The following is a 26,457-nucleotide window of genomic DNA, read 5'->3' on the forward strand; positions in this document are numbered from 1 at the left end:
TGAGGCCACGCCCACCCTGCCTCTAGTGACTGCACGTCCCTGGCATGGGGGCATGCCACATTGCATTATGGATGTGCATGCACGCTGTTGCACGCACACATGCGCTTTCAGCACACAACAACAAAAAGCTTAGCCATCACTGCTCTAGACAGTCTCTTTCCTGAAATAGAATAGGTTCTTCCGCTCATTCATTCTAAAAAAGTTAATACACTCTCAATTGGCGATGGAAGAGGATGGCCTTGTTGTACAGGGAGTCCTCGGCTTACAACTGTTCATTTAGTGACCGTTTAAAGTTCCAATGGCACTGAGGTAAAGAGACGTATGACCATTTTTCAAAGTCATAACCTTTGCAGCATCCCCATGGTTACACAATTCAAATTCAGAACGCTTGGCAACTGACTCACATTTATCACCGTTGCAGTGTCATGGGGTCATGTGACCCCCTTTTGTGACCTTCTGGACAAGCAATGGGGAAGCCAAATTCACTTAACAACCAGGTTACTGGCAATCAGGCACAGTGGTTAGAGGCTACTTCTGCTGACAGCCAGCTGACTGCAATTTGGCAGTTCGAATCTCACCAGGCTCCAGGTTGATTCAGCCTTCCATCCTTCTGAGGTGGGTAAAATGAGGACCCAGATTGTTGGGGGCAAGAGGTTGACTCTGTGAACCGCTTAGAGAAGGCTGTAAAGCACTGTGAAGTGGTATATAAGTGCTATAGCTATTGCTCTTCCTCCCTCCCTCCCTCCTTTCCTCCTTCCTTCCTGTGGTGGTGCAGTGGTTAGAATGCAGTACTGCAGGCCAATTCTGTGCACTGTCTGGAGTTCGATCCTGACTAGCTCAGGGCTGACTCAGCCTTCCATCCTTTCGAGATGGGTAAAATGAGATTGTTGGGGGGCCAATAGGCTAACTCTGTAAACTGCTTAGAGAGGGCTATAGAAGCACGGTGAAGCAGTATATAAGTCTAAGCGCTATTGCTACTAACTGAACAATGCAGACCACCTATATTCTTCTGAGCATTGGGACAGGAGCAGTAAAATCTTGCAGGCTCTCATGAATGAGGATGTTGAAATCTTTCAGCATAGGTGAACATCTCAAAATTTCAAACCATTTTCAAGAAGAGCCTGGGCTGCCCTCTGTCAGAAATGGTGCAGGGTCTCCTGATTGGGTGAGGGGGTTGGACTAGATGACATACAGGGTCCCTTCCAACTCTGTTAATCTTTATCACTGGAAGCTTTCAAGAATCTGTATCATTTTAATGTTGTTAAAGAAAGTTGCGGACTTCATTGAACCCCAAAATGCTTGTTGACACCCTATGCAGAAGATGGGATGTTTTTTTTTACTCTAGAACCGTGATGGCGAAACAATGGCACATGTGCCCAAAGTGGCACGCGGAGCCATGTTGCCTGGCACACACGGTGTCGCCCGTTCCTCTTCCGGGTTTTTGGTGCGCATGCACGTGTGATGATCAGCCTTCGTGTGTATGGCAGTGCCAGAAAATGGAAGAGCTGGTCTTCCGTTTTCTGATGTGAGCATGCGTGCTGCCCAGCTGATTGTTATGTGCACATGTGTTCCAGTAACCAGAAGACTAGCTGGGCAGGGTGCCTGCATGCACCAGAAACTGGAAGTTTATTTTCCAGAGTGCGCATGCCCCCTGGCCAGCCCCTCTCCCGAGTTGTGGCCCTGACAAGTGCATGCCCATGCTCCATTTTCGGCACTTGGTGCCAAAAAGGTTCACCATCATTGCTCTAGAAGATAGCGATGGGATGTGGTACGTTGTTATTATGAGTTGCTGCACAGACTGGATCAGACTGGATTTGCAATTTTTGTCCACCTATCAAGTTCTTCCCAAGGGTCCAGGATACATGGGATAGGCAGATGATGCTGTTTGATGATGTTTAGAGATAAGGGTAAGCTGTCCTGAGTATTACTTTGTGCATTTTGATCAGGGTTGATTCCTGGCAACTACCTGGGGCAAGTCCCTGCAATTTTCTTGGCATTTCTAGGCGATTTCTAAACCCATTTCTAATCATGGGTTGCCTTTGTCTTCTTCTTTAAAGAGTAACGGTGCTGCAGTGGTTAGAGTGCATTACTGCAGGCTACTTCTGCTGACTGCCAGCTGACTACAATTTGGCAAATGGAATCTCACCAGGCTCAAGGTTGACTCAGCCTCCCATCCCTCCGAGGTTGGTAAAATGAGGCCCCAGATTGTTGGGAGTAAGAGGCTGACTCTGTAAACCGCTCAGAGAGGACTGTAAAGCACTGTGACGTGGTATATACCATATTTTTTTTAGTATAAGATGCACCTTTTCCCCTCAAAAAATAGGGTGAAAATCTGGGTGCATCTTATACACTGAATACAGCATTTTTGGCCTCCTGAAACCCCACCCCCTTTGCAAAAATGGACATGCATAGCTTTTAGGAGGCTTCCAGAGTGCTCCTGGGAGCTGGGGAAGGCAAATATGATTGAAAAACAGGCTGTTTTTTGCTCCTTTTTGCCCCCCTGCCCCCAGGAGCACTCTATAAGCCTCCTAAAGGCTATGCATGCCCTTTTTTGACAAAAAATTGGCCCGTTTTCGCAAAAAATGGGTCGTTTTTGGGAGGTCTGCAGAGTACAAAATTTTTTTTTAAAAAAATTTGCCTCTTCAAAATCTTGGTGCCTCTTATACTCAGGTGCGTCTTATACTCTGAAAAATACAGTAAGTCTAAGTTCTGTTGCTATTGCTATTAGGGCCGAGAGAAAACAACTGGCCCAGTTGGGTTCATGTCTACAGCAGGACTTGAAGTCACAATTTTCCGGTTTCTAACGCGAGGCCTTCACCTCTACACAAAACTAGCTACTGCTTCCCCTGAATGTAAAGTCCACAGACCCTTGACTTACAACACTCCTGTGTATCCAGGTGCACAATGACATTCTCCTGTGTTGTGGTCACAGGTTGCCCCATTGTGACACTGGCACTTGAGCAGGCAGCCTTTCCCGTAAGTTCCCGGCTCGCACAGGTCCTCGCAGCGCCATCCTTTGTATCCCGGTGCACACACGCAGGCGCCAGTGATGGGGTTGCACAGAGCTCCATTCCGGCATTGGCAAGGGTTGCTGCAGTGGGGGCCCCAGTGGTCCTGATCACAACCTGAAACAACAACAACAGGAAGATCCTTTAAAGAGAACTGTCAACTGTCCTTTATCTTTAATGTTAACCAATCCATCCAATCTAATATTTTTTTAAATTATATTTTCATCTGTAGGAGTGTCTTCATTTTTTCAATGTTGTGCAAATACACTTCTCGGTGCTGTCAAAACATGTAGTATCAAATATACATTCGCACTGTCATATTTTTCTGGCAGTATACCTAACAGAAATATTTCTGGTTTTAAATCTATATGTTGCTTTATCATTTAAAGGAACCGTGTATGTGTTTTTGTTTAAAATTCTTTTCCCTTTAGATATGTCCACCACATATGATGGTACCAACCTGGTATCTGATTGCATTTCCAACATTTGTTGGACATGTTTTTAAACATCTCTGCTAATCTTGCCGGTGGCAAATGCCACCTGCAAAACATTTTATACAGGGCTTCCTTGTACGTAGTTTCCATTGTTAATTTATCGTTTCTATCCCAGAGTTTTCATTGAAACATTTCACATTTCATTGAATCTCTTGGAGGTGGAGGAGGTGACACTTGGTTTGCTGCAAGCTTTCTCAAGGATATAAAGGGGATCTGAAGAAATCAGGGAATGTGACTCAAACAATGCTCAGGAAGAACAGATTTCATGATAGAAAAGGCTATTAATTCATTATTTTGTAAGATAGAACATAGAATCAAAGAGCTGAAGCGACCTTGGGGTTGTTCTAGTCCAACCCCTGCTCCAGCAGGAGACCTTATGCCAGGGGTGTCCAACCTTGTCAACTTTAAGACTTGTGGACTTCAACTCCCAAAATTCCCCAGTCAATATTTTGACAAACAAATGATTTCAGCAATAGAGTAATAAATGTGTGGAACACCCTACCCAATCCTGTTGTTAGTTCCTCTAACCCGCACACCTTTTACCTTAAACTGTCTACCGTGGACCTTATGCGTTTCTTAAGAGGTCCCTAAGGGGGCGTATATAAGTGCACCAGTGTGCCTACCGTCCCTGTCCTAATCTCCCATTTATATGTACTCTTTTTGTGTGTTTATGGCTATGTTTTGCTTATTTATATCCATTTATTTGTGCCATTTTTTCATGTGTTTTCCTACTTGTTTCCTTGCACTTATTGACAAATTAAAATAAATAAAATAAATAAATATGGGGAATATCCAAAGTGCTGTCCCATCAACTCAGTCTTTATCCACTGACCCTTCTGAATTTATTACTTCTAAAGACAGCCAATCACTAAGTCTATTCCCATTAGGAGGAGAGCCATGTTAGTCTATATTAGCCAAAAATCAGAAATCTAATGGCGTCTTGTCATACTACCAATAAAACACAAGCTTAGAATCACAGAATGATAGGGCTGGAAGGGATTTCAAAGGTCTTCTAGTCCAACCCTCTCCTGAAGCAGAGGACGTCCAATCTTGGCAACTCTAAGACTTGTGGACTTCAACCCCAGAATTCTTCAGCCAATGTGACTGGCTAGGGAATTCTGGAGTCAAAGTTCACTAGTCTTAAAATTGCCAAGGTTGGACACCCCTGTCTTGTACCATTCCTACAAATGCCCATCCATCTCTTCTTCAAAACCTCCAATGATGGGGCACCCACAACCTCTGGAGGCAAATTGTTCCACTGATTAATCACTGTAAGTGTCAGGCCTGCAACGATCTTTTCTTTTGGACCTCAGGCCTGCCACACTTTCTATTACTCTACTATGAATTTTCTATTGTGGGAAAATGGGAGAGGGGGTTGTACAGAGTTAGATGATATGTAGCCATAACAAAATTCTTTCTAGAAAGCCAAGGTCATCCTTTGTCTCTGCACCTCTGCATCTGACCGGAATTGGATGGGTGGAACTGCCAGCATGGCAGTGGGAGATTGGACCATGTGACAGGCTTGTGGGTGTGGGGGCAAGATCTTGAACTTTCAACTGGGTGGGGAAAATCAGGAAGCTTTCATATTCTGGTTTTCCCAGATGTGCCAACACGTCTCTCTTAATAAATCGGCACTTTGAGCAATACTTTGCCTTGGACTCTGATTTACTTTTGGATGCTATTTTGAACCCTGACAATAAGTCGGGAAGTTTCTTCTTTCTTTTGGGTTCTATAGTCCATTTCTAATAAAAATGTATTCTTGCCGTCAGATGTAATCTGAATAGGTACTGGAGGGCATGTAGAATTCCGTTTGAGTCCTATACATCACCCCTTTTGTCAGAACTTTTTCAGATTAATTTTCAGCCAAAATTGGAACGAGGGTTTTAGCATTAAGTAAACAGATATACACTCATGAACTCCATTAAAATGTGAATCAGTCTCTTTTATAGTCTCCTATCATTATTCGATTTCAGGCAGCAGATGCTATAATTCACCACACTCCACAACACTTCAAGATGGGAGGGATGTGTTTTGTTCATGTTTTGTTTCATTTTTTCTTCTTCTTTCCCGCTGTCCTTTGCACTAATCCAGATTCCATTAATATCCAGACTGCTGTCCCATCAACCTCACAGTCTTTATCCACTGACCCTTCTGGATTTATGACTTCTACAGACAGCCAATTACCAAGTCTATTCCCATTAGGAGGAGAACCATGTTAGTCTATATTAGCCCAAAATCAAAAGTCTAGTGGCATCTTGTCATACTACCAGCTTTAATAGAATACAGAGTCCTAGAATGATAGCGCTGGAAGGGACCTTGGAGGTCTTCTAATCCAACCCCATGCTCAAGGTAAGAAACTTTATCCCCTCATGGACAAATTATTCTCTAATCTCTTCATGAAGACCTCCAGTGATGGAACACCCAGAACTCCAGGAGGCAAGTCATTCCAATGATTAACAGAATAACCGTCGGAAGGGAGCTTGGAGGCCTTCTAGTCTGACCCCCCCTGCTCGAGCAGGAGACCCTATACTATTCCAGACAAATGGCTGTCCAATCGCTTCTTGAAGACCTCCAGTGATGGAGCACCCACAACTTCTGGAGGCAAATCATTCTACTGGTTAATTGTTCTCACTATACCAGGAAGTTTCTGATTTTAGGTCAGTTTACTCAATGCATATTAACAAGAAAAGGATGGATGGAAATTACATTCATGATTATATTTTGGGGCTATTTATATAAAACATTTTAACAAATTTTTAAAATGCATTTAGGATTTTTCAAAATATAGTCACTGAATTTACAAAGAAATTGGCGGGTTTTTTTGTCCTAGAATTGATAAATTGCTATAAAAACAAGCAGATGGAAAGTTCCACATATCTGAAAATTCAAGCCCAAACGAAGAAGTAAACAGCCTCCAAATAATAACAAAATCAAATAAAAGAAATAAGAACTGGAGGGCGATTGTAGCTTTCATGAGTTGGAATCAGCTATTGTGTCTCAACCTCTGGTCTTTTCAACACCAAGAACATTTGGACACGAAAGCCTTTGAGGGAGTTCACAAGTATGCACTCCAAGTAACACAGGAGCCATGGTTGAAGAGATAAGGGGTCTCCCAAAAGAAAACATATATTTACAGATGTGGAAAAGGCTATTCGGGCTTATGTTCCTAGAACAGCAATCCAATCATATTGAAATGTGATGTGGAACCTATGACATGCGTGCCAGAGGTGACATGCACAGCCATATCCGGGGTCAAGTGCACCATCACCAGCAGTTCTTCTGGTTTCCAATGTGCACATGTGCACTGGCCAGCTGGTCTTCACAGGTGCCAGAAAACGGACCAAAAACAGCCTGAAAAACGGTCAAAAACAGGGCATTTTTCAGGGCATTTTCCAGACTGTTTTCAGGCTGCTTTTTGGGCCACTTCAGGCTGTTTTGGGGGCAGTTTAAGGCCATTTTCTGAACCATTTCCAGATCATTTTTCGGCCCATTTTTAGGGCATTTTTGGGGTCACAAAATGGCCTGAAAATGGCCCAAAACCTGCCACAACTGGCCAAAAACCAGGCATGCATGGGCCGTCCAGCTGGTCTTTGAGTGTGTGTGTACGCTTCAGGTTTGGGCACTTGGTACTGAAAAGGTTCTCCATCACTGATAGAGAAGATTCAAGAAGGTGATTTATGCTGGGATATACTTTTGGGAGAGGGAGGGAGATATGCTCTAAATCCTAAAGTGATTTCCAGAAACCATTTTTTCAACAACAGCAATAAATAAAACTTTACTTCTTAAATTGGATTTCTGAGAAGAGTGATATTCAAAAGGAAGACGTGAATGGAAGTTTTGTGGCGAAGGACTCATGAATTTGATTCTAATGCTTGCAGATCCCTGGCTTAAGCTTCTAGTCCTCTCTCCCATTATTTTATTCTTAGAGTATACTGCATCTATTCCTCTTACCCCCTGAGGATCCAGTTTCCAACTGCCTAAAAGTAAAGCAAGTAAGACTTCAGGATTCCAGCCAGAAAACAAAGTTTAAAGATTGTTCATGTCTCGTCTACACCTGTTCCAGCAACCGTTTTTTAGTCCCTTCAGGCAGGAGACCTTCCCCACAACACTTGTAGGACAATGCAGGATTTGGGTTTCTGCTTCACTAAAGCCAAACCTCCGACATAAACCTCTGAAGGATACTGGACATAAAAGAGCTCTCCACATTTTCTATTTGCTGTTGTTCAGTTGCTAAGTTGTGTTCAACTCTTCGTGACCCCATGGACCACAGAATGCCTCCACTGTCTCCATCATCTAACCATTTCATCCTCTGACATCCCCTTCTCCTTTTGCCTTCCATTTTTCCCAAGATCAGGGTCTTCTTCAAGGAGTCCTCTCTTCTCATTTGGTGGCCAAAGTATTTGAGCTTCAGCTTCAGGATCTGTCCTTCCAAGGAACAATCAGGGTTGATTTCTTTTAGGATGGACCGTTTGGGTCTCCTTGCAGCCCAAGGGACTCTCAAAGATCTTTTCCAAGACCACCATTCAAAAGCATCAATTCTTCGATGCTCAGCCTTCCTTATGCTCCAAATCTCATTGTTGTTGTTCAGTAGCTAAGTGGTGTTTGACTCCTTACAATCCTACGGACATCAACCTACAGACAACAAGAGTCCAACCCTCCACCTCCAGTGTCTCCCAGAGTTTACCCAAATTCATGTTCTTTGCATCAAAGACACTATCTAACCATCTCAGCCTCTGCCTCATCCTTCTCCTTTTGCCTTCGATCCTTCCCAACATCAGGGACTTCCCCAAGGAGTCCTCTCTTCTGATTTGGGGGCCAAAGTGTTTGAGCTTCAGCTTCAGTATCTGGCCTTCCAAAGAAGAAGATTGTTTTCCTTTAGGGTGGATTGATTGGGTCTCCTTATAGCCCAAGGGACTCTAAAGAGACTTTTTCAACACCACAATTCGAAAGCATCAATTCTTCCACTCTCAGCCTTCCTTATAGTCCAATTCTGAGAGCCATATGTTATTACTGGGAAAAACATTTTCTAAGGAGAGGACAGTTGCCTGTGGCTTCCCAAGGTCCGAGCTCCCAATTAGTGATGGCAGTAGCACAGCGCTTGTTGAAAAGCTCAACAAGAGGAGATCCCAAACCCTTTGGGATTGAAAAGAAGAAGGCGCAGGGAAGCCTTTGGCCAGAGGATTCTCCCAATAGGTCTTCATGGGAGAAGATGATCTTAAGGCTTACATGACCCCTTTCCCCATCCATCTGAAGCCTCCCTAGGTACCTAACAACAACCTATTTTCCAAAGCACCAGAAGGCAAGACAAGAAGAGGTGGATGGAAACTAACCAAGGAGAGAAGCATCTCCTAAAACTAAGGAGAAATTTCCTGACAGTGAGAACAATTAACCAGTGGAATGGCTTACTTCTGGAAGTTGTGGATGATCCATCACTTGGAGGCTTTGAAGAAGAGTCTGAACAGCCATTTATCTGAAATTGTATCAGGTATCCTGATTGAGCAGGGGGTTAGACTAGGAGACCTCCAAGGTCCCTTCCAACTCTGTTTAATTCTGTTACTGTAACTTTTCAGTTTTGAAGAAAGGCCACAGGAGGCCACTTCACTTTGGAAGACATCCAGAGGGATCCTTCGGGATGCCTCTAGCTAAAACCAAAAGTAAATCCTTTTCCTGACATGATTTCCACAGTCAAACAATGGACATGAATTTTGGCTAGGCCTTGGCCAGAATCCAGAATAAACCAGTCTCAAATCTCCAAGACAAGAAATGAGGAGGAGGGGAGGAGGTAGAAGAAGAAAAATGAGGAGGAGGAGGAGAAGAAGGAAAAGACGAAGATGAAGTCAAGTCTGCCATTGAGCATGCATGAAGATGTCTTTCCAGAACTCTGACCACAAATGAAGAACCATCTACAGAAGTAAAGAGTATCCAGGCCAAAACATTAATCCTGAATTTTAGCATCTCTGCTTTTAGAACTGAAATGTCAGCATTTTGGCCTGTTCTCAAACACCAAGACTGTTCTTGATTTCCAAGACAAACAGCATTAGCTTCTTTTAAAAAAATCACATTATCTGAATCCTTCTTTAGAGAGACCATTAATAAAGGAATCAACAGGTAGTGTCCTTAAAAGATCTGACTTAATTTGGCTTTATTTCAGTACCTCTCTGCGAATTTCTTTGAGCTTATGTAAAGAACTTTGCACAAAGTATATATTTTAAAAAACTTTGCAGAAGTTCCATCAAAGGTGAGGAGAAGGTGAAACTGCATGGTCCACCACAATCAGAAGGCTGAAATTTCAGGCTCATTTTATAGTACAGACCAGCTTCAAATTGCCTAATTTGTTCTAATTTAAATCTGAATAAGCAAGAGATAGAAAGGGTAGAATAAACTCTTCTAGAACTGTTCTACCCTACATTTTGTACAATTTAAAAACATTAATTTTGCAAGAAAAGGAGCAAACTGGATGAATTATATTTAAAACAAGCAGAATTCCAGACAGCAATTTATTCCAAGTAAATTGATAAATCAAAGAATCAGCCAATCAAGCTAAACAGAAGGAAATGTTCAATCCTACTACAAAAATCAAATATTATTTTTCTATCTTAATGAACGTGAAGCTATTAGTCAGGTAAAAAAAAAATCCACATCCCTAAGGGGCCCTTTGCCGAATTTTATTTCTAAAAGGTATAATTGTGCTGTTGGAAGTCATTTCCATAAGAATGTCTTCATCAGGCAGACATATCTAACACCAGATGGGAGAAACGTATATAAGAGTAATATATAATTTTCTCCTGCTACTTACCTACCAGTCTAAATTGGATGCAAACTGATCTGCCCCCTTTTCAACTTGCCTATTTACAAGAAAAAGCCAGGCTCATGTTTTTTCCAGGCACTAGTTCCAAAAAGTCCCATGAAGAAAGCCAGCTCTCTACAACCGGCTGATCTTTGCTCACTGGTGGTTTCCATGATGACACTAGGACAGTGATGGAGAACCTTTTCGGCACCAAGCGCCCAAACTGGAACATGCATGCATGCACATGCATGTTCGTGTGCCAGAGCATCGGAAACCCGAAGACTATCTGGCCAGTGCATGCATGCCTGTTTTTTGGCTGTTTTGGGGCTGTTTTTAGACTGTTTTCAGCCTGGAAAAAATGGCCTAAAATGGCCCCAAAACAGCATGAAAAAGGCACAAAACAGCCCCCAAACAGCCTGTTTTTTAAACCAGAAGAGCAGCCCACAAAGAGGGCTCTAAGTACCACCTCTGGCATGTGTGCCATAGGTTCCCCATCATGGTCCTAGGATTCCCAAGATTCTTGGTCAAGATGGTCACTGGTCATTTTGGCTAAAGATTCTGGAACTGTCATTCCAATACAGGTGGCCCTCAATATACCACCACAATTGAGTCCAAATTGTCCCAAAGATGCTTTTTCAAAAGGCAACTGGACTCTGTTTCTTCCCTTGAGAAGAAGAAGACCTTTTGCTTCTCATCCAAGGAGCTTCATCAGTTCTTGCTGGATGGTTCTATCAGAACTAATCCTTCCACTCCCAGAATCTGATGAAGCTTTGAAAAAGCACCTTTGAGACAACCATGATTGAGAATCTCCAGGCATTTAAAAATTGAGCCCCAAATTTCTATTTCTAAGCAAGAAAGTTGTTCAGTAAGTTTTGGTCCACTTAGGACCTTTCTTGCCACAGCTGTTAAGTGAATCACTGCAGTTGTTAAGTTAGTAACTGGTTGTTAAGTGAATCTGACTTTCCTCTTGATTTTGCTTGTCGAAGATTACAAATAGTGATCACATAATCCCAGGACACCTCAACCATCATAAAGATGAACAAGTTGGGGAACTCATCAAATTTGCAGATGACACCAAGCTGGCAGGAATAGCCAACACTCCAGAAGATAGGCTCAAGATACAGAAGGATCTTGACAAACTTGAACATTGGGCACTATCTAATAAAATGAAATTCAATGGTGAAAAGAGTAAGGCTCTACATTTAGGGAAGAAAAACGAAATGCACAGGTACAGTATAGGTGGTACCTTGCTCAACAGTAGTAACTGTGAAAGGGATCTTGGAGTCCTAGTGGAGAACCATTTAAATATGAGCCAGCCATGTGCAGCAACTTCCAAAAAAACCAACACAGTTCTAGGCTGCATCAACAGAGGAATAGAATCAAGATCACGTGAAGTGTTAATACCACTTTATAATGCCTTGGTAAGGCCACACTTGGAATATTGCATTAAGTTTTGGTCACCATTATGTAGAAAGGATGTGGAGACTCTAGAAAGAGTGCAGAGAAGAGCAACAAAGATGATTGGGGGACTGGAGACTAAAACATATGAAGAACGATTGCAGGAACTGGGTATGTCTAGTTTAATAGAAAGAAGGACTAGGGGAGACATGATAGCAGTCTTCTGATATCTCAGGGGCTGCCACAAAGAAGAGGGAGTCAAACTATTTTTCAAGGCACCTGAGTGCAGGAAAAGAAGCAATGGGTGGAAACTAATCAAGGAGAGAAGCAACTTAGAACTGAGGAGAAATTTCCTGAGAGTGAGAACAATGAATCAGGGGAACAGAAGTTGCCTCCAGAAGTTGTGAATGCCCCAACACTGGAAGTCTTTATGAAGATGTTGGATAGTCATTTGTCTGAAACGGTATAGGTTTTCCTGCCTAGGCAGGGGGTTGGACTAGAAGACCTCCAAGGTCCCTTCAACTTTGCTATTCTATTAAGTTGCCAAGCATTCAACTTTTGATCTCCTGACCATGGGGATACTGCAACAGTCATAAGTATGAAAAATGATCATAAATAACTTTTTTTCAGTGCCGTTGTAACTTTGGACAGTCACTAAACAAGCTGTATTCCAATATTTGAGGGGCTGCCACAAAGATGAGATGGTCAACCTATTTTCCAAAGCATCTGAAGGCAAGACAAGAAACAATGGATGGAAACTAATCAAGGAAAGAAGCAACCTGGAATTAAGGAGAATCTTCCTAATAGTGAGAACAATTTATCAGTGAAACTGGTTGCCTTCACTGCTGGAGGTTTTTAAGAAGAGACTGGACAGCCACTTGTCTGAAATTGTATATAGGGTGTCCTCCTTGAACAGGTGTTGGACTAGAAGACCTCCAAGGTCCCTTCCAGCTCTATTCTGACTCTGTTGGCTGTTTCTGATTACAATCTTTAGGAAGAGGAAGGCGGTAGAAGGTAGGCAAGGAATTCAGGACAGGAACCTCAAATGGGGTAGGTATTTAAATTGATATTTAATTAATGACGGCTTTGAACTATGCAGAAGAAAAGAATATTTTGAAACGATACTTCTGCCAGGAAAGATTTTCACTGCATCCCTAGATATTGCCTTGTCTTGTTTCAACGAGGTTCTGGTTACTTCTCCAGATGTTTTGCTCAAAGCAGACCCTCAAGCAAAGGAAGATTCCTAGCAGCTTGGAAGGCAAGAGGGGTGTTTTGGAGCTTCTGTGGGTCTCCTATGGGAGAAGGATTTGATTGACACTCTTGAAAGCCAAGCTACCCATCAGGAACGTGCAATTTGCATATACAACTTCACTGTGCAAGGTTGGGATGGTCATTTCTTGGTTAGATTGCACTAAAATGCAGGAGGTGCTGCTCTTGTTTGCAAGATTGCTACGTGGCACATGGCCTTGTAGTCCTGGCCTTACAACCGTTCATTTAATGACCCTTCAAAGTTACAACAGCATTGAGAAAGTTGACTTATGACTGTCTTTCACACTTACTACTGTTGCAGCATTCCTATGGTCTCGTGATCAAAATTCAGATGCTTGGGAATGGGTTCATACTTATGACCATTGCTGTGTCCAAAAGACATGTGATCCCTTTTTGCAACCTCCTGACAAGGAAAGTCAATGGAGAAGCCAGACCCTACACCATTTCTGACAGATGGCAGTCCAGTCTCTTTTTGAAAGCCTCCAGTGATGGATCACCCACAACTTCCGAAGGCAACTTCTGCTCCATTGGTTGACTGCTGTTAGGAATATTTCTCCTTAGTTCTAGGTTGCTTCTCTCCTTGGTTAGTTTCCATCCATTGTTCCTTGTCTGGCCTTTTGGTGCTTTGGAAAATAGGTTGACTCCCCTCGTCTTTGTAGGAGTCCCTCAGATTTTGGAAGACTGCTCTCATGTCTCCCCTAGTCCTTCTTTTCATTAGACCAGACATACCCAATTCTTGCAACCGTTCTTCATAAGATTTGGCCTCCAGCCCCCTAATCATTCAGAAATTGGGGAAACAAATTGATGTCCCTTTTGCAATCAATGAATGGGCTGCGAAAAGAGGGAGGCCTGGACTCAAGAGTTCCACGAGCGATTATGTCCTCATGACCTTAAATTTGTTAACAGATAAGCCAGGGCCCACATTTGGCCCAAATCAATGCAATGCTCAGGAAGCGTGCAATTATTATGGCTCTTTCAGGCTACGACTGGAAAAGAGCAGGGAAGATTTGTGGCTGAACTCCAAATGGAGGAGGACATGGGGGCCGAGAGAAAAGGAGGGGAGGGGGCTCCTCGGCTCATTCCCAAAAGAAACATGCATGGGGTGCAGCTCCCTGATGTTGGCTTTGTGCATTTGTAAGGCCGAGTCCCCAACTCAACCAACGTCCTGTTGTTTGCTTAGACAAATGCGGCTTTCTGAAGTTGGACGGGCCTTTTGTGGACACTGTAGTGATATATATTAAAATAAATCATTGTGCCAAAGCTTAGGCAGAGGAAAAGAAAGACAGCCAGACACATCCAGTGGTCAAATTGAAAAGGAACACGATACGGCTCCCTCATGAAAAGAAAAGAGAGCCTTGAAAGCTATTCTTTAAAGTCAGCAACACCGGAGACAAAAGATCCAGAACGGCTGCCTACGGAGTCCAAAAAGTCAAAATGGCAGCTGCAATTTCCGTGATCAAAACCTTCATAGGTAATAAAGTGGGTGGGGCTCGAGTCATGGGATTGTGGCCACCACCTTCACTTTTTCTGGCCTTTCCCCGATCAGAGGAAGCCCCCCAAAATTTATCAAAGCTGCAAAAGCTCAACCTGGGAACTTGGGAGAACCTTGCAGGGGATCTGCAGGAGAGGAGTCAAAATAACAGATTTTTAACAGATTAACAGAGTTGCAAGGGGCCTTGTAGGTCATCTAGTGCAACCCCCTGCTCAAGCAGCGAGAATTTTATTTGCTTAAAATTTGGAAATTAAATAAAGTACCAACAGAGGAGGAGATAATAAATTTAAAAAATTCTAGACTCTGCAGAGATGAACAGATTGACTTTGAAAATAAAGGATAAAGAGGAATCGATGTACTTCAAGACATGGGAAAGATTTTAGAGAAAGATATACAGAAAAGAAAGTAAGGGGAACATATGGAACCCAGATGATACGCCATTAAGTAGAAAAGGGGGGGAAGAGGGGGGGAAATAGGGAAGAAAATAATAATATATAAGTATATTTCAAAAGTAAGATACAATGGTGGGGAAAAAACCATAATTAGGATAGATTTGAGAAGAAAAGGGAACAATTATTTTTGAGTGTACGGAAATACCACACCAAGAAAATTAAAATTAAGAGCCGGAAGAGACACCTATAACAATAGAAAAAGAAAGGAAGAGAGGAGGAGAGGAGAGGAAGAGGAGGGAAGGAAGAAAGTGGTGAGGAGAGGAAGATGGGAGAAGGAGAGAAGGAGAGAGGGCTAGAAGGGGAAGAGGAAGAGAGGAGTAAGGGAGAGGTAATGGAAGAAGGAAGGGAAAGGAGAGAGGAAGGAAAAAAGTAGAGAAAGGAGGGAGGGAGGGAGAAAAGAAATGGAAAAGAAGGTGGTGTCAAAACAGGCGAGGGATGGTAAACAAAGCAACCCAAATGGTATGTTATAACTGTAAATGGAATGACAAATGTGTAAGAATGATGAATGTAAAAAAGAATAATAACTATGTGAATGTATAGCTATAATTGTATACAGAGAACCAAAAATAAAAAACTTTTTTTTAAAAAAGCAGGAGAATAAATCAAGATGGTAGCTGCAATCCAATCCCTGCCCTCCCTTTTTAGGGAGTTAAATCTACTAAGAGATCTCAGCACAGCCTTGACCTGACCTTATCCACCCAGCTCATCAGCACGATGAACAATTGAGGGAACTAGGCATGTCTTGTCTAATAAAGAGAAGGATTGGGGATGACATGATAGCAATCTCCCAGTACTTGAAGGGCTCTCACAAAGAAGAGGGGATCAACCTCTTCTCCAAAGCACCAGAAGGCAAGACAAGAAGCGATGGATGGAAACTAATCAAGGAGAGATCTAACCTGGAACTTAAGGAGAAATTCCCTGGCAGTGAGAACAATTAATCAATGGAACAACTTGGAACTGTCCTTCATAAGTTGTGGGTGCTTTCGTCATTGGAGGTTTTCAAGAAGAGATTGGACAACCATTTGTCCAGGATGTTGTAAGATCTTCTATCTTGAGCAGGGGGTTGGACTAAGAGACCTCCAAGTTCCCTTCCAGCCCTAAGAAATGAAAAAGTTGAACGCTGCAAAGGAAAGGCCCCTCCCCTTGTCACTTTTATCTGCGGGAATGTCTCCAGGTTACATGTAAGTCCTGTGAATGTTTGGATGGAGTTTCCTGCCTCCAAGGTCCCTTCCTACCCTATTATTCTATGTTCCATTAGAACTAACCCCTCCATATTTAAAGGATCAACTAGAAGACAGCTGGAAGGGACCTTGGAGGTCATTTAGTCCAGCCCCCTGCTCGAGGAGGAGACCTTTTACTATTTCAGACAAGTGGCTGTCCAACCTCTTCTTAAAAACCTCCATTGATGGACCCACAGCTTTTAAAGGGAAACTGCTCCACTGGTTAATTGTTCTCACTGTCAGGGAATTTCTCCTGAGTTCTAGGTTGCTTCTCTCCTTGATACATTTTCACCCATTACTTTTTGTCCTGCCTTCTGGTGCGGAACAAATCAATAAAAAAGAATAAGTAAAAAATAAGTACGTATGGGGATAGGTGGTTGTTGTTTTCAGGCCTGCAGCCATCTTTTCTTTTGGGTCTTTGGCCTGCCACACTTTCTATTATTCTGCTGTGCATTTTCTATTGTGGGAAAATGGGAGGGGGGATTGTACGGACTTAGATGATATGAAGCCATAACAAAATTCTTTCTAGAAAGCCAAGGTCATCCTTTGTTTCTGCACCTGAGCGGAACTGGATGGGTGGAACTGCCAGCATGGCAGTGGGAGATTGGACCATGTGATTGACTTATGGGGGTGGGGGCAAGATCTGGAACTTTCAACTAGGTGGGGAAAACCGGGAAGCTTTCAGATTCGGGTTTTCCCAGACGTGCCAACATGGCTCTCTTAATAAATTGGAACTTTGAGCAATACTTTGCCTTGGACTCTGATTTACTTTTGGATGCTATTTGGAACCCTGACAGTTGTTTTCTTTACAAATGCACTCTTCTTAAGTAAGTAATGCACTCATATTAACTAAACATATTAACTAAGGAGAAATTTCCTAACGGTGAGAATAATCAACTAGTGGATCACCTTACCTTTGGAAGTTGTAGGTGCCCCAAAACTGAAGGCTTTCACAAAGAGACTGGACAACCCCTTGTCTGATATGGACTGCCCTCATATAGGGGATGGATTAGATGACCGCCAAGAACCCTTCCAACTCTATTATTCTATATTCAGGTGTTTTGGGAAATAAGTGGACCCCCTCTTTTTTTGTGGGCTGAAGGTCTGCCTTGGAGAACTGGTCTACCTTTCCACTTGTTGAGGTCATCATTCTACTCAGGAACCTGACTCTCCATTTTGATTTTCAAACCGAAGTTGAATCGCATGCTGTTGAAATGACCCATGGCACACCTAAACCAGGGGTGAAATTCAGCAGGTTCTGACAAGGTCTGGAAATTTTGAGTAGTTCAGAGAACCGGCAAATGCCACCTCTGGCTGGCCCCAGAGTGGGGAGGGAATGGGGATTTTGCAGTATCCTTCCCCTGCCACGCTCCACCACGCCACACCCACCATGCCATGACCACAGAAGTGGTAGTAAAAAAAATTTGAATTTCACCACTGACCTAAACTCCCAGCTGTGACAGGGCTGTCCCAAAGGAAGTTCGTTTCTCTGCTTCATAGTTCTCCACTATGCACACAGCATCAGCCAAAGAGTTGCCTGAAAGTCACCATTCCATTTGTGTAATGAAGAGTGACCTGTAAGACTTCAGGCATTCCAGTCCCCGGCCTGCCATCACAGCCCATGAAAAAGATTGATTGAATATTGCCACTATCAGTTAGCAATTTATTTTACAACCTCTTTAGCAAAACAGCAGCATCAACCCTTGGTTGGAATTTGCTTTTCCTTTTTTTCCTGGGGGCTACCATCAGTGTACAGTAGCTTAATAACAGCTTATTTCTTCCTCCTCCTCCTCCTCGCCGAAAATATAAAAACAATTTACGTTCTCTAAAGATTCCAGAAGAGGAAAGCAATTGGCCTGTTGAAATCTTTCCAAATGGCTTCTTTTCATATTTGAAAAATGTCAGAAATGCTTCTTCTTCTCTACATGCCGTCCCTTGCTGTTTTCTTTTCTTTCCTAGAGGTTTTAAAAGATTTGAACATCCTTTTAACGTTTAGAGGGGGAAACCGGAGTGTGCCGTTCTTTTTCTACGTTCTCTGCCATTAGTATATTAGTGTGCCCTTTTAAAAACAAAGGCACCAATTCATAGCACCCTCAGCCCACCCGGCAAGCAGACTCGAGCTGCACCATTTCTCTCTCTTTTGTTCTGCTGCTATATTCTGCTCACAAGGGGTAATACTACCACTTTATAAAGTCCCAGTAAGACCACTCTTGGAGTACTGCACCAAGTTTTGGTAACTTCAGTACAAAAAAAGGTGTTGAGATTTTGGAAAGCGTTCAGAGAAGAGCAACAAAGATGATTAGGGGCACATATTATCACATGTGGTGGCAAAGCAAAAATAAATAAATTGGGAAAAATACATAAACGGCTAGAAAAGATGATTGGAAAAGCGATTTTAAACCTGAACTATTTTTATTAGGTATAATTTCAAGTAAACTTGATAAAAGAAGTATGTATTTAATATTGCCTGTTTTGACAGCAACAAGGATTATATTTGCGCAATGTTGGAAAAATGAAGAAACAATTAAGAAGACACTGGATCAGTGATGGGGAACCTTTTTTGCCTTGGGTGCCAAAAGCACCTGGGCGGGTGCTATTGTGTGTGTTTTTGTGTGCCCACCCCCATAATTTAATGTCCCTCTGCGCATATGTGCATGACTCCCCTCCCACTGCCCCGCATGCACGGCTTTTTTGGAGCCTTTGGAGGGGCGAAAACAGCCCAACATGCAAACCGGACTTCTTTGGGAACGGACTTCTAGGTTGCTCATTGGGCCATTTTTCTCCCTCCGGAGGCTTCAGGATGCTTCCCTGAAGCCTCCGGAGGGCAAAAAACGGTCAAAAATCAAGGCGGTAAATCAGATGGTGCTGACAGTGCAATGCCTCACGTACCCTCAGAAATGTCTCAGTGTGCCACCCGTGGCACATGTGCCATAGGTTCGCCATCACAGTACTAGAGTTTGCAGAAATGGACAGGCTGACATTAAAAATGAAATAGAAAGAAGATACAGAATATTATCAAACATGGTGTCTAGTTCACCAGTTGATGGGAAAAAGAGGTATTGATTAAGAACGTATGTATTGTTAAGCAAATTAAATCCCCAGACAACATGATGTGTATTAAACATTAAGAAATGTAATTAATAAAAAAATAATTAAAAAGCAGCTAAACTAGCATATGCGCAGAAATGGAAGAACAACACAATACCAAATGATGATGAGATAATATGGAAGATCTTAGAATGCGCAGAGATGGATAAATTGACCAAGGAAATTCAAGGAAGGGAGGAAACAGAGTCCTATCTAATTTGGGGGAAATGGTACAAATGGCTAGATGATAGAAAAAGGAAATAAGAATCTAAAAAATATAGTTTGTATTATAGAAGAAGTAGGAATTAGTGATAAGAAGGTAGGAAAAATTAGGATTTACAGAAGTAGAAAAAGGTATTTATTAGTAGAAGAGCAATAAAGACTGTCTGATACAAATAACCAAACATGGACTGATCAGCAAAAAAAGTAAGAAATAATAGGATGATAAGTGTAAAAATGTGTAGAGATGGATTGAGAGGGGAAAAAATGTTTGTAAAAATGCACTGATAAATTTCTGCGGTAAGAAGGAACGGGAAGTTCCGATGTTACTTGTAAGTGTTGTGGATGTCTTTGTCAATGTGTATAACTGTTCATAATAAAAAATTAATTAAAAAAGACGATAAGGGGCCTAGAAGCTAAAACATGTGAAGAATAAGTATTGGAGGAACTGCGTGTGTCCAGTTTAATGAAAAGAAGGGCTAAGGGTAACATGATAGCAATGTTCCAATATTTGAGGAGCTACCACAAAGAAGAGGGGGTCAACTTATTTTCCAAAACATCAGAAATTTATTTTCCAAAGGATCGGGACAAGAAACAATGAATGGAAACTAATCAAGGAGAGAAGCAACCAAGAACTAAAGAGAAACTTCCTTACAATGAGAACAACCAACCAGTGGAACAAATTGCCTCCAGAAATCGTGGGTTCTCCATCACTGGAGGTTTTTAAGAAGAGACTAGACAGGGGTTGGACTAGATGACCTCCAAGGTTCCTTCCAACTCTGTTACTGTTTACTGAATCTTTGCAGAAGATGCATGACTCGTTGGATTTCCAGCTGTCCACTCTACCCAAATTGGATTCCTAATTATTTCTAGCGGATTCTAAACTATGCTGGAAACCCAAGCAAGGTGTCACACCTTCCAATGTTTCTAATCACGGGTCCAAGGTTCCCCCTGCACTGCGCAAAGAGCTCAGGAAGGACTAAAAGGTCTCCCCAGATCTTCAAACAAGGCAACAGAAAGCTCAGGGCCACATCTGGCATGTCAGGGCCTCAAATTGTATTTCTGACCCTGGAATATCAGCAGAGTAGGAACGTAATTGACCTCCAGTGTCTTCAAAATTTAATGGAGTGAGAAATTTATTCTAGAGTCCATAATTAGTTATGAAATGTTTCAGAAGGTCAGAATTTGTTGGCCCTGCAGGTTTGTCTTCTGGGAATTTAATATAAATTTTATTCAGTTGGATCATCAATGGCATCCATGGGGGACCGACAGCATGAAGAAATTATCACGATGAGAGCCCCACTCCTTGGTGCAGATGTGATATTGTCTGGGTGCTCAAAAGGAGGGGCAACATCACAATGCTCCTTTCATCATATCAATGAAAGCAGCCAGGTCCTGAAGATCACTGTCTTTTAAGCAACCTTTTCTCCTTGTTTGAGAAACAGGGCCAGAAAGAAAGTTAATCCCATGCAATGCTGTGTCAAAATCTAAGCAGCAATTTTTCAAATGTCCTTTCTCTGCAGAGAAAAAGAGAGGAGAGGAGAAGGAAAAGGAGAAAAGGAAAAGGAAAGGAAGGAGGATAATAAAGGAAAAGAAAGGAAAAGAAAGGAGGGGATAGGAGGGGGGAGGATTGAAGGAAAGAGTGAGAGAGAAAGACAGAAATAGGAAGGAAGGAAGAGAGAGAGAGAGAAAGAAAAAGAAAAAAGAAAGAAAGAAAGCTAATTTCTCTTGTTGGAGTTTTCAGCTGCCCTTATTGATAGAGAGGCAATATAGAGAATACAGCTAACTCATTGCTCTTAAGTATGTCTGATGGCACACATTGTCCAGCTCGAAGGAGCTCCCTGGTGAGGTTGCTTTCTGAAATATTTGTCCTTGGGATTTAATGGAAGGGTGGAAAGTACGTTGCAATTTGGATGAGACTGGATAACAGAGGGGAGCTGCAAGTGCTAAGCCTCTTGGCTACATCTGTGAGAATGTACCAATCCATCCAGGACAATCTCACTAACATTCTCTTCTCCTTTCAAATGAGATCCAACCTAGAACGAAGGAGAAGCACCTGAAGGCCAGGCAAGGAATAATGGATGGAAACTGATCAAAGAGAGATTCCAAAATAAGGAGGAATTTTCTGAGAACAATCAACCGATGGAACAGAAGTTGCCTTCAGAAGTTGTGGGAGCTTCATCATTGGAGGCTTTCAAGAAGAGACTGGATTGCCATCTGTCAAAAATGATGTAGGGTCTCCTGCTGGGGTGGGTGGGGGGTTGGACTAGATGACCTACAAGGTCCCTTCTAACCCTGTTAACCTGTTAATCTCTGAAAGCAATTTAACCAGTGGAGCAACTTACCTCCAGAGGTTGTGGGCTCTCCATCACTGGAAGCTTTCAAGAAGAGACTGGACAGCCATTTGTCTGGAATGGGATAGGGTTTCCTGCTTGAACAGAGGGTTGGACTAGAAGACCTCCAAGCTCCTTTCCAACCCTACCATTGTATGTTTTAAATCCAGCCTGATGACTTTTATCAAAAAGAATGACAATGTGAAAGGGGTAAATGCAAGATAACCTTTTTGCAAAGAGTACGTCCTATGAACCAAAATAAATTCAAAAACCCAAGCCCACAATGACATGTGGAGGGAAATTAAGGTCTTCTGAACTCAAGCTATGAAAACTGACAATCCAGACACCCAAAAGAACAAGCCAGAAGCTTCTGTATCTGATTATCAGGTGGATTCTTTAGAAAGCTTGCCAAGAAGGTCTGAAAAGGTTTTTGAAGTGCCACAGAATTCCTAAATGCTAATATCTTTGCAAGCACACTCCGTTAACCTTCAACTCTTTGTGCTAAATCTTCTAAGATGTCTAAATAGATCAGTATCTCACAATGCCTTTGATCTTTTTGTTCATACAGATGGGGGGGGGGAAGGTCCTTACTCCCCAAAAGGCTGAAAATGAGAATTTTACGATAAACTCGTTTTTTCCCCTTTTCTCTATTGATTCCAAGATAGGACAGCGTCTACTCAAAAAGTTATATTATTAGTACTCGCTTGAGTGACCTTTAAGTCCTTCTGAGCCTCTCTCTGTCCTGGAGCCCCATATATCAGGGCATGGAAAAAGAAAATCAGCTAGTACCTGAAACAGTCTGCCAGGTAGTTCACCCATTTATTTCCCAGATTTTTAAAACCCACCTTTCTTCTCAGGGCTTGAGGCAACAATCATCCCTCTTTCCATTTGATCTCCATAAGCAGAGAGGTGGGCAGAGAGAAAAATGGCACGAAGTCGCCAGGCTGAGCTTTCGTGGTTGAGTATGGATTGATTTTCTAGTGCAACTCACTACCCACCAGGGGTCACCAACCTTTCACACCTCAGGGGCCACTAAATTCATAAGTTTAAATCCTATGGACCACTTATAAGATTTTTTAAAAAAAGATAAATAGTATTTAGTGCAATATAAAAAGATGCAAATAATTTTTCTGCAGACCACCAAAATGTTCTCTAGTTGGTGACCATTGCACTAGTCCACTGGGACAAAAGAAGGAAAACTGAGATACCACAATCGATGCAGTTAAGGTCTCTAAGTTCTTTAAGTGGGGGGGGAGAGAGGATGTGTTGAATGCAATACTTGCTTAGCGTGGGATGAGCAATTGCTTGGCTCAAAATAGGTAACATTTAGTGCATTGGAAATATGGCTTCTGGCTTCATTTGCTGTCAGGATCAGCTCTAAATCCAAGCATTGCCAACATTGGATTCCTCGTTCCAAAAATAGCTTACTTAGCAGAAGGCTCTCAGACATAACTTGGCTTGATTAGTCTCTTTATTGAAGAAAGGACATATCCCCTATCTAAGCACACAGAAATCAAAGTCCTTATCTTAATTCATGATCTGGAGATTACAGTCTCAGTCATTTCCTCCTTTGCTACCGTTATAAGTCAATGGATACTTGGCTGCTCTTTTCTTGACTTTGGAAGCTACCCAACCTGTGTTGATATCATTTAACAGAATAACAGAGTTGGAAGGGACCTTGGAGACTTCTAGTCCAATTCCCTGTTCAAGCAGACGATCCTATACTATTTCAGACAAATGGCCATCCAGTCTTTTCTTTAAAACCTCCAGTGATGGAGCACTCCAACTTCTGAACACAAGCCCTTCCACTGATTAATTGTTTTCCCTGACAAGCAATTTCTTCTTGTTTCTAAAGTTGGTTCTCTCCTTGATTAGTTTTCATCCATTGCATCTTTCCTGCTTTCAGGTACTTTGGAAAATAGGTTGACTTCCCTCTTCTCTGTGGCAGCCCCTCAAATATTGGAACATGGCTATTATGACAAATATTAATGACTGGGAGACACATGAGAACAAGATCAGCCAATGAATAGGTATAGCAACTAAGTCAGCCAATGGGGGTTTAAACAGATCTGAGTCTGTGCAGAGAATTGAAACAGAAACTTAAGCAGTTCTGCTGCTCTGAGAAGTAAACTAGCAGTCTGTCTGGACTTGCCTGCTGAAATGAAACTAACTGCTTGTGTTTGCCTGTAACTCTCCTGCCTTGTGTTTACTTGGAAGAACCATCTGTCACTATTGTACATTTACTCATCTGTTGTTATGTATATAAAGAAGTTAATGAATCCAGCTGAATCAGTAATCTATGTATTAGAAAGTGGTACTAACACTTCACATGATCATGGGTGCATAATCTGGGTTTCATTCCTTACATATGGTGCCTTTTTGCTTTACATACGTAGGAAGATACGGGATGAAGTCAAACATTGGGAAGTGCCGCAGGAGGTGGCAAAATCTGTTCAGGTTGGCTCTTCACTTCAAGACCTGCAAAGCTTTAAAGTCTAGTCTGGTAGCTCCGCGGTTTAGAAGAGAAGTTTCTGTGAACGTGCAGAGCTCTCTTTGGGCTCTCTTTACCTCTAAGTGTTGTATCTCATGATTCATTATGATGAATGTAATTTATGATGACTATGATCATGATTATCACTTACATCTTTATGTATAGTGAGCGCTAATGCACTGAAGACAAATTTCTTGTGTGTCCAATCCCATTGGCCAATAAAGAATTCTATTCTATAATGGAATAAAATACAGGGAGAACACACGGTACCGTGAATGAGCATTGCAACCCTGAACCAAGACTTCTCATATCAAAATTCAAGATAGGTTGGTAAATGGCATGCTAGTGTAGAAACTTAGCACCCATCCTTCTAGAAGAATGAAATATTCTAGGAAATATTAAAAAGGCAGAATATTATATTTCCCTGGATGAGAAATGGAGAAACATGTTTTCTGAGGCAGGAAGCAGACTCACTCTTAATAGCCCTCACCCTCCTCAATAGCCCACAGAAGATGTCAGCACTTCTTAAGAGATAAAGAGATGGCTAGCTCTATTCATAAGCAAATGCCCTCAACCAAGAACCAACAAAGGTAGGATTAGCCCTCAGCCATAATAGGAATTGCCCAAAGCCCCTTCATTACATCACCCAGCAAGATTCAACTATGCCTGGGACACAGACAGCCTACAAAGTTAGCTAAGACCCCCACAAACTTGGAGTCTGGCAGCTAATAGGATACTTGCCCTTGCCACAGGAACAGGAAGCTCATGTTCAAAGCCCAAGAGAGGGTATAAATAACACTCACTCTCCACTCCACGTGGTCAGCTATCCAGGACTTCAAACCTGTTTGGTCCTGTCCACCATTAAACTGTCTTTCCAATCAACCTCCATGTTTCCAGTGTCTTCCTCCCCAGTTGGAACTGAACCCAGATGGACATATCTTCCAACATTAGTAAAATCAGATATTATTTTGATATTATTTTTGCTGGAAGTCCCATTTATTAAATCCAGGAACTGATGGATTTTATTTAATAGTAACCAGTGTAAATGGCTGCCGAAGTATTTTATTTTTGTTTCTCATTGCACAAACTTAGCGGTCTGGTCAAGTGTCTTATCTTCATTATTTCATGAACGAGCTCCAGCAATTTTCTTAAATGCATCCCTATTGAATTCGGCTGCTACTTTTCATTTGCTGAATTGCTTCAAAGGTACTTAATTATGAGATAATTGACATGTTGATTTCTTTTCAAATGGCTTTGTTTTGTTGTTTTAAAGATATACTCTGACAGAGATTCCAGGAACCGAGGAAATTTGTTCTCAGCAGAAAAAATAAATAAAAGAAAAAATGAAATAGACACAAGGAGAGACATCACCCTTAAAATTCAATTGCCAGAGAAAATGACCCGTTTCTTAACAGCATCAAGGCCGGTAGTTTCTTCCACAAGAAGACACACATTTCGGTGCAAATCATTTCTAAAATGTTTTTCATTCAAGTCAGATAATTATTATGGTAATTTAAAACAATGTCTACTAATTATGTACATTTTCTCTTTAAGCTTCCTGTGCGTAACAGCTGTTAAACAACAGACGCTGTGCTTAAGACAGTGGTGGCCCCTACTTGGAGTACACAACAGTGGTGACCCCCACTTGGCTGGGAGTTTTCACCGGGGGTGAGACTAGGATTCCAACCTAGGTGGTTGGAACACCCCCCCCCCTCCCAGGTTCCATTTTCACTCTCAGGGGGCTATCAAAGCAAACTAAAAACCAAACGAAATGTTTTCCCTTTTTGCATCTGAGCATGCAAGAAGGGATAGGAAAGGAGAAAGGGAAAGAGGAAAGACAAAAAAGATGGGAAGATGGGAAGAGAGCAAGGAAGGAAAAAGAAGGAAAAAGGGGAAGGAAGAAGAATGGAGAATGAGGAGGGAAGGAAGGAAGGAAGGAAGGAAGATAGCAATAGCACTTAGACTTATATACCACTTCATGGTGCTTTACAGCCCTCCCTAAGCGGTTCACAGAGTCAGCCTCTTGCCCCCAACAATCTAGCTCCTCATTTTACATACCTTGGTAGGATGGAAGGCTGAGTCAACCTTGAGCCCCATCAGGATCGAACAGCTGGCAGTCGGCAGAATTGTCTTGCACTACTACTGCAATAATATCTCACCACTGCACCACCAGGGTCCTTCCTTCCTTCCTTCCTTCCTTCCTTCCT

At 42.2% G+C, this 26,457-nt stretch overlaps 1 protein-coding gene across 1 annotated transcript in view; it reads right to left on the reverse strand.

Moving 5' to 3' along the window:
* The window catches only part of MEGF11 (multiple EGF like domains 11), a 471,865-nt gene that overhangs the window by 227,154 nt on the left and 218,254 nt on the right, over positions 1-26,457 (reverse strand). Inside the window, 1 exon segment of the mRNA XM_032233167.1 lies at positions 2,879-3,125. Within this exon segment, the coding sequence (XP_032089058.1) occupies positions 2,879-3,125 (247 nt within the window).

This window comes from Thamnophis elegans, chromosome 16 (genome assembly GCF_009769535.1).
Source record: "Thamnophis elegans isolate rThaEle1 chromosome 16, rThaEle1.pri, whole genome shotgun sequence".
In the NCBI taxonomy this organism is placed as follows: Eukaryota; Metazoa; Chordata; class Lepidosauria; order Squamata; family Colubridae; genus Thamnophis; species Thamnophis elegans.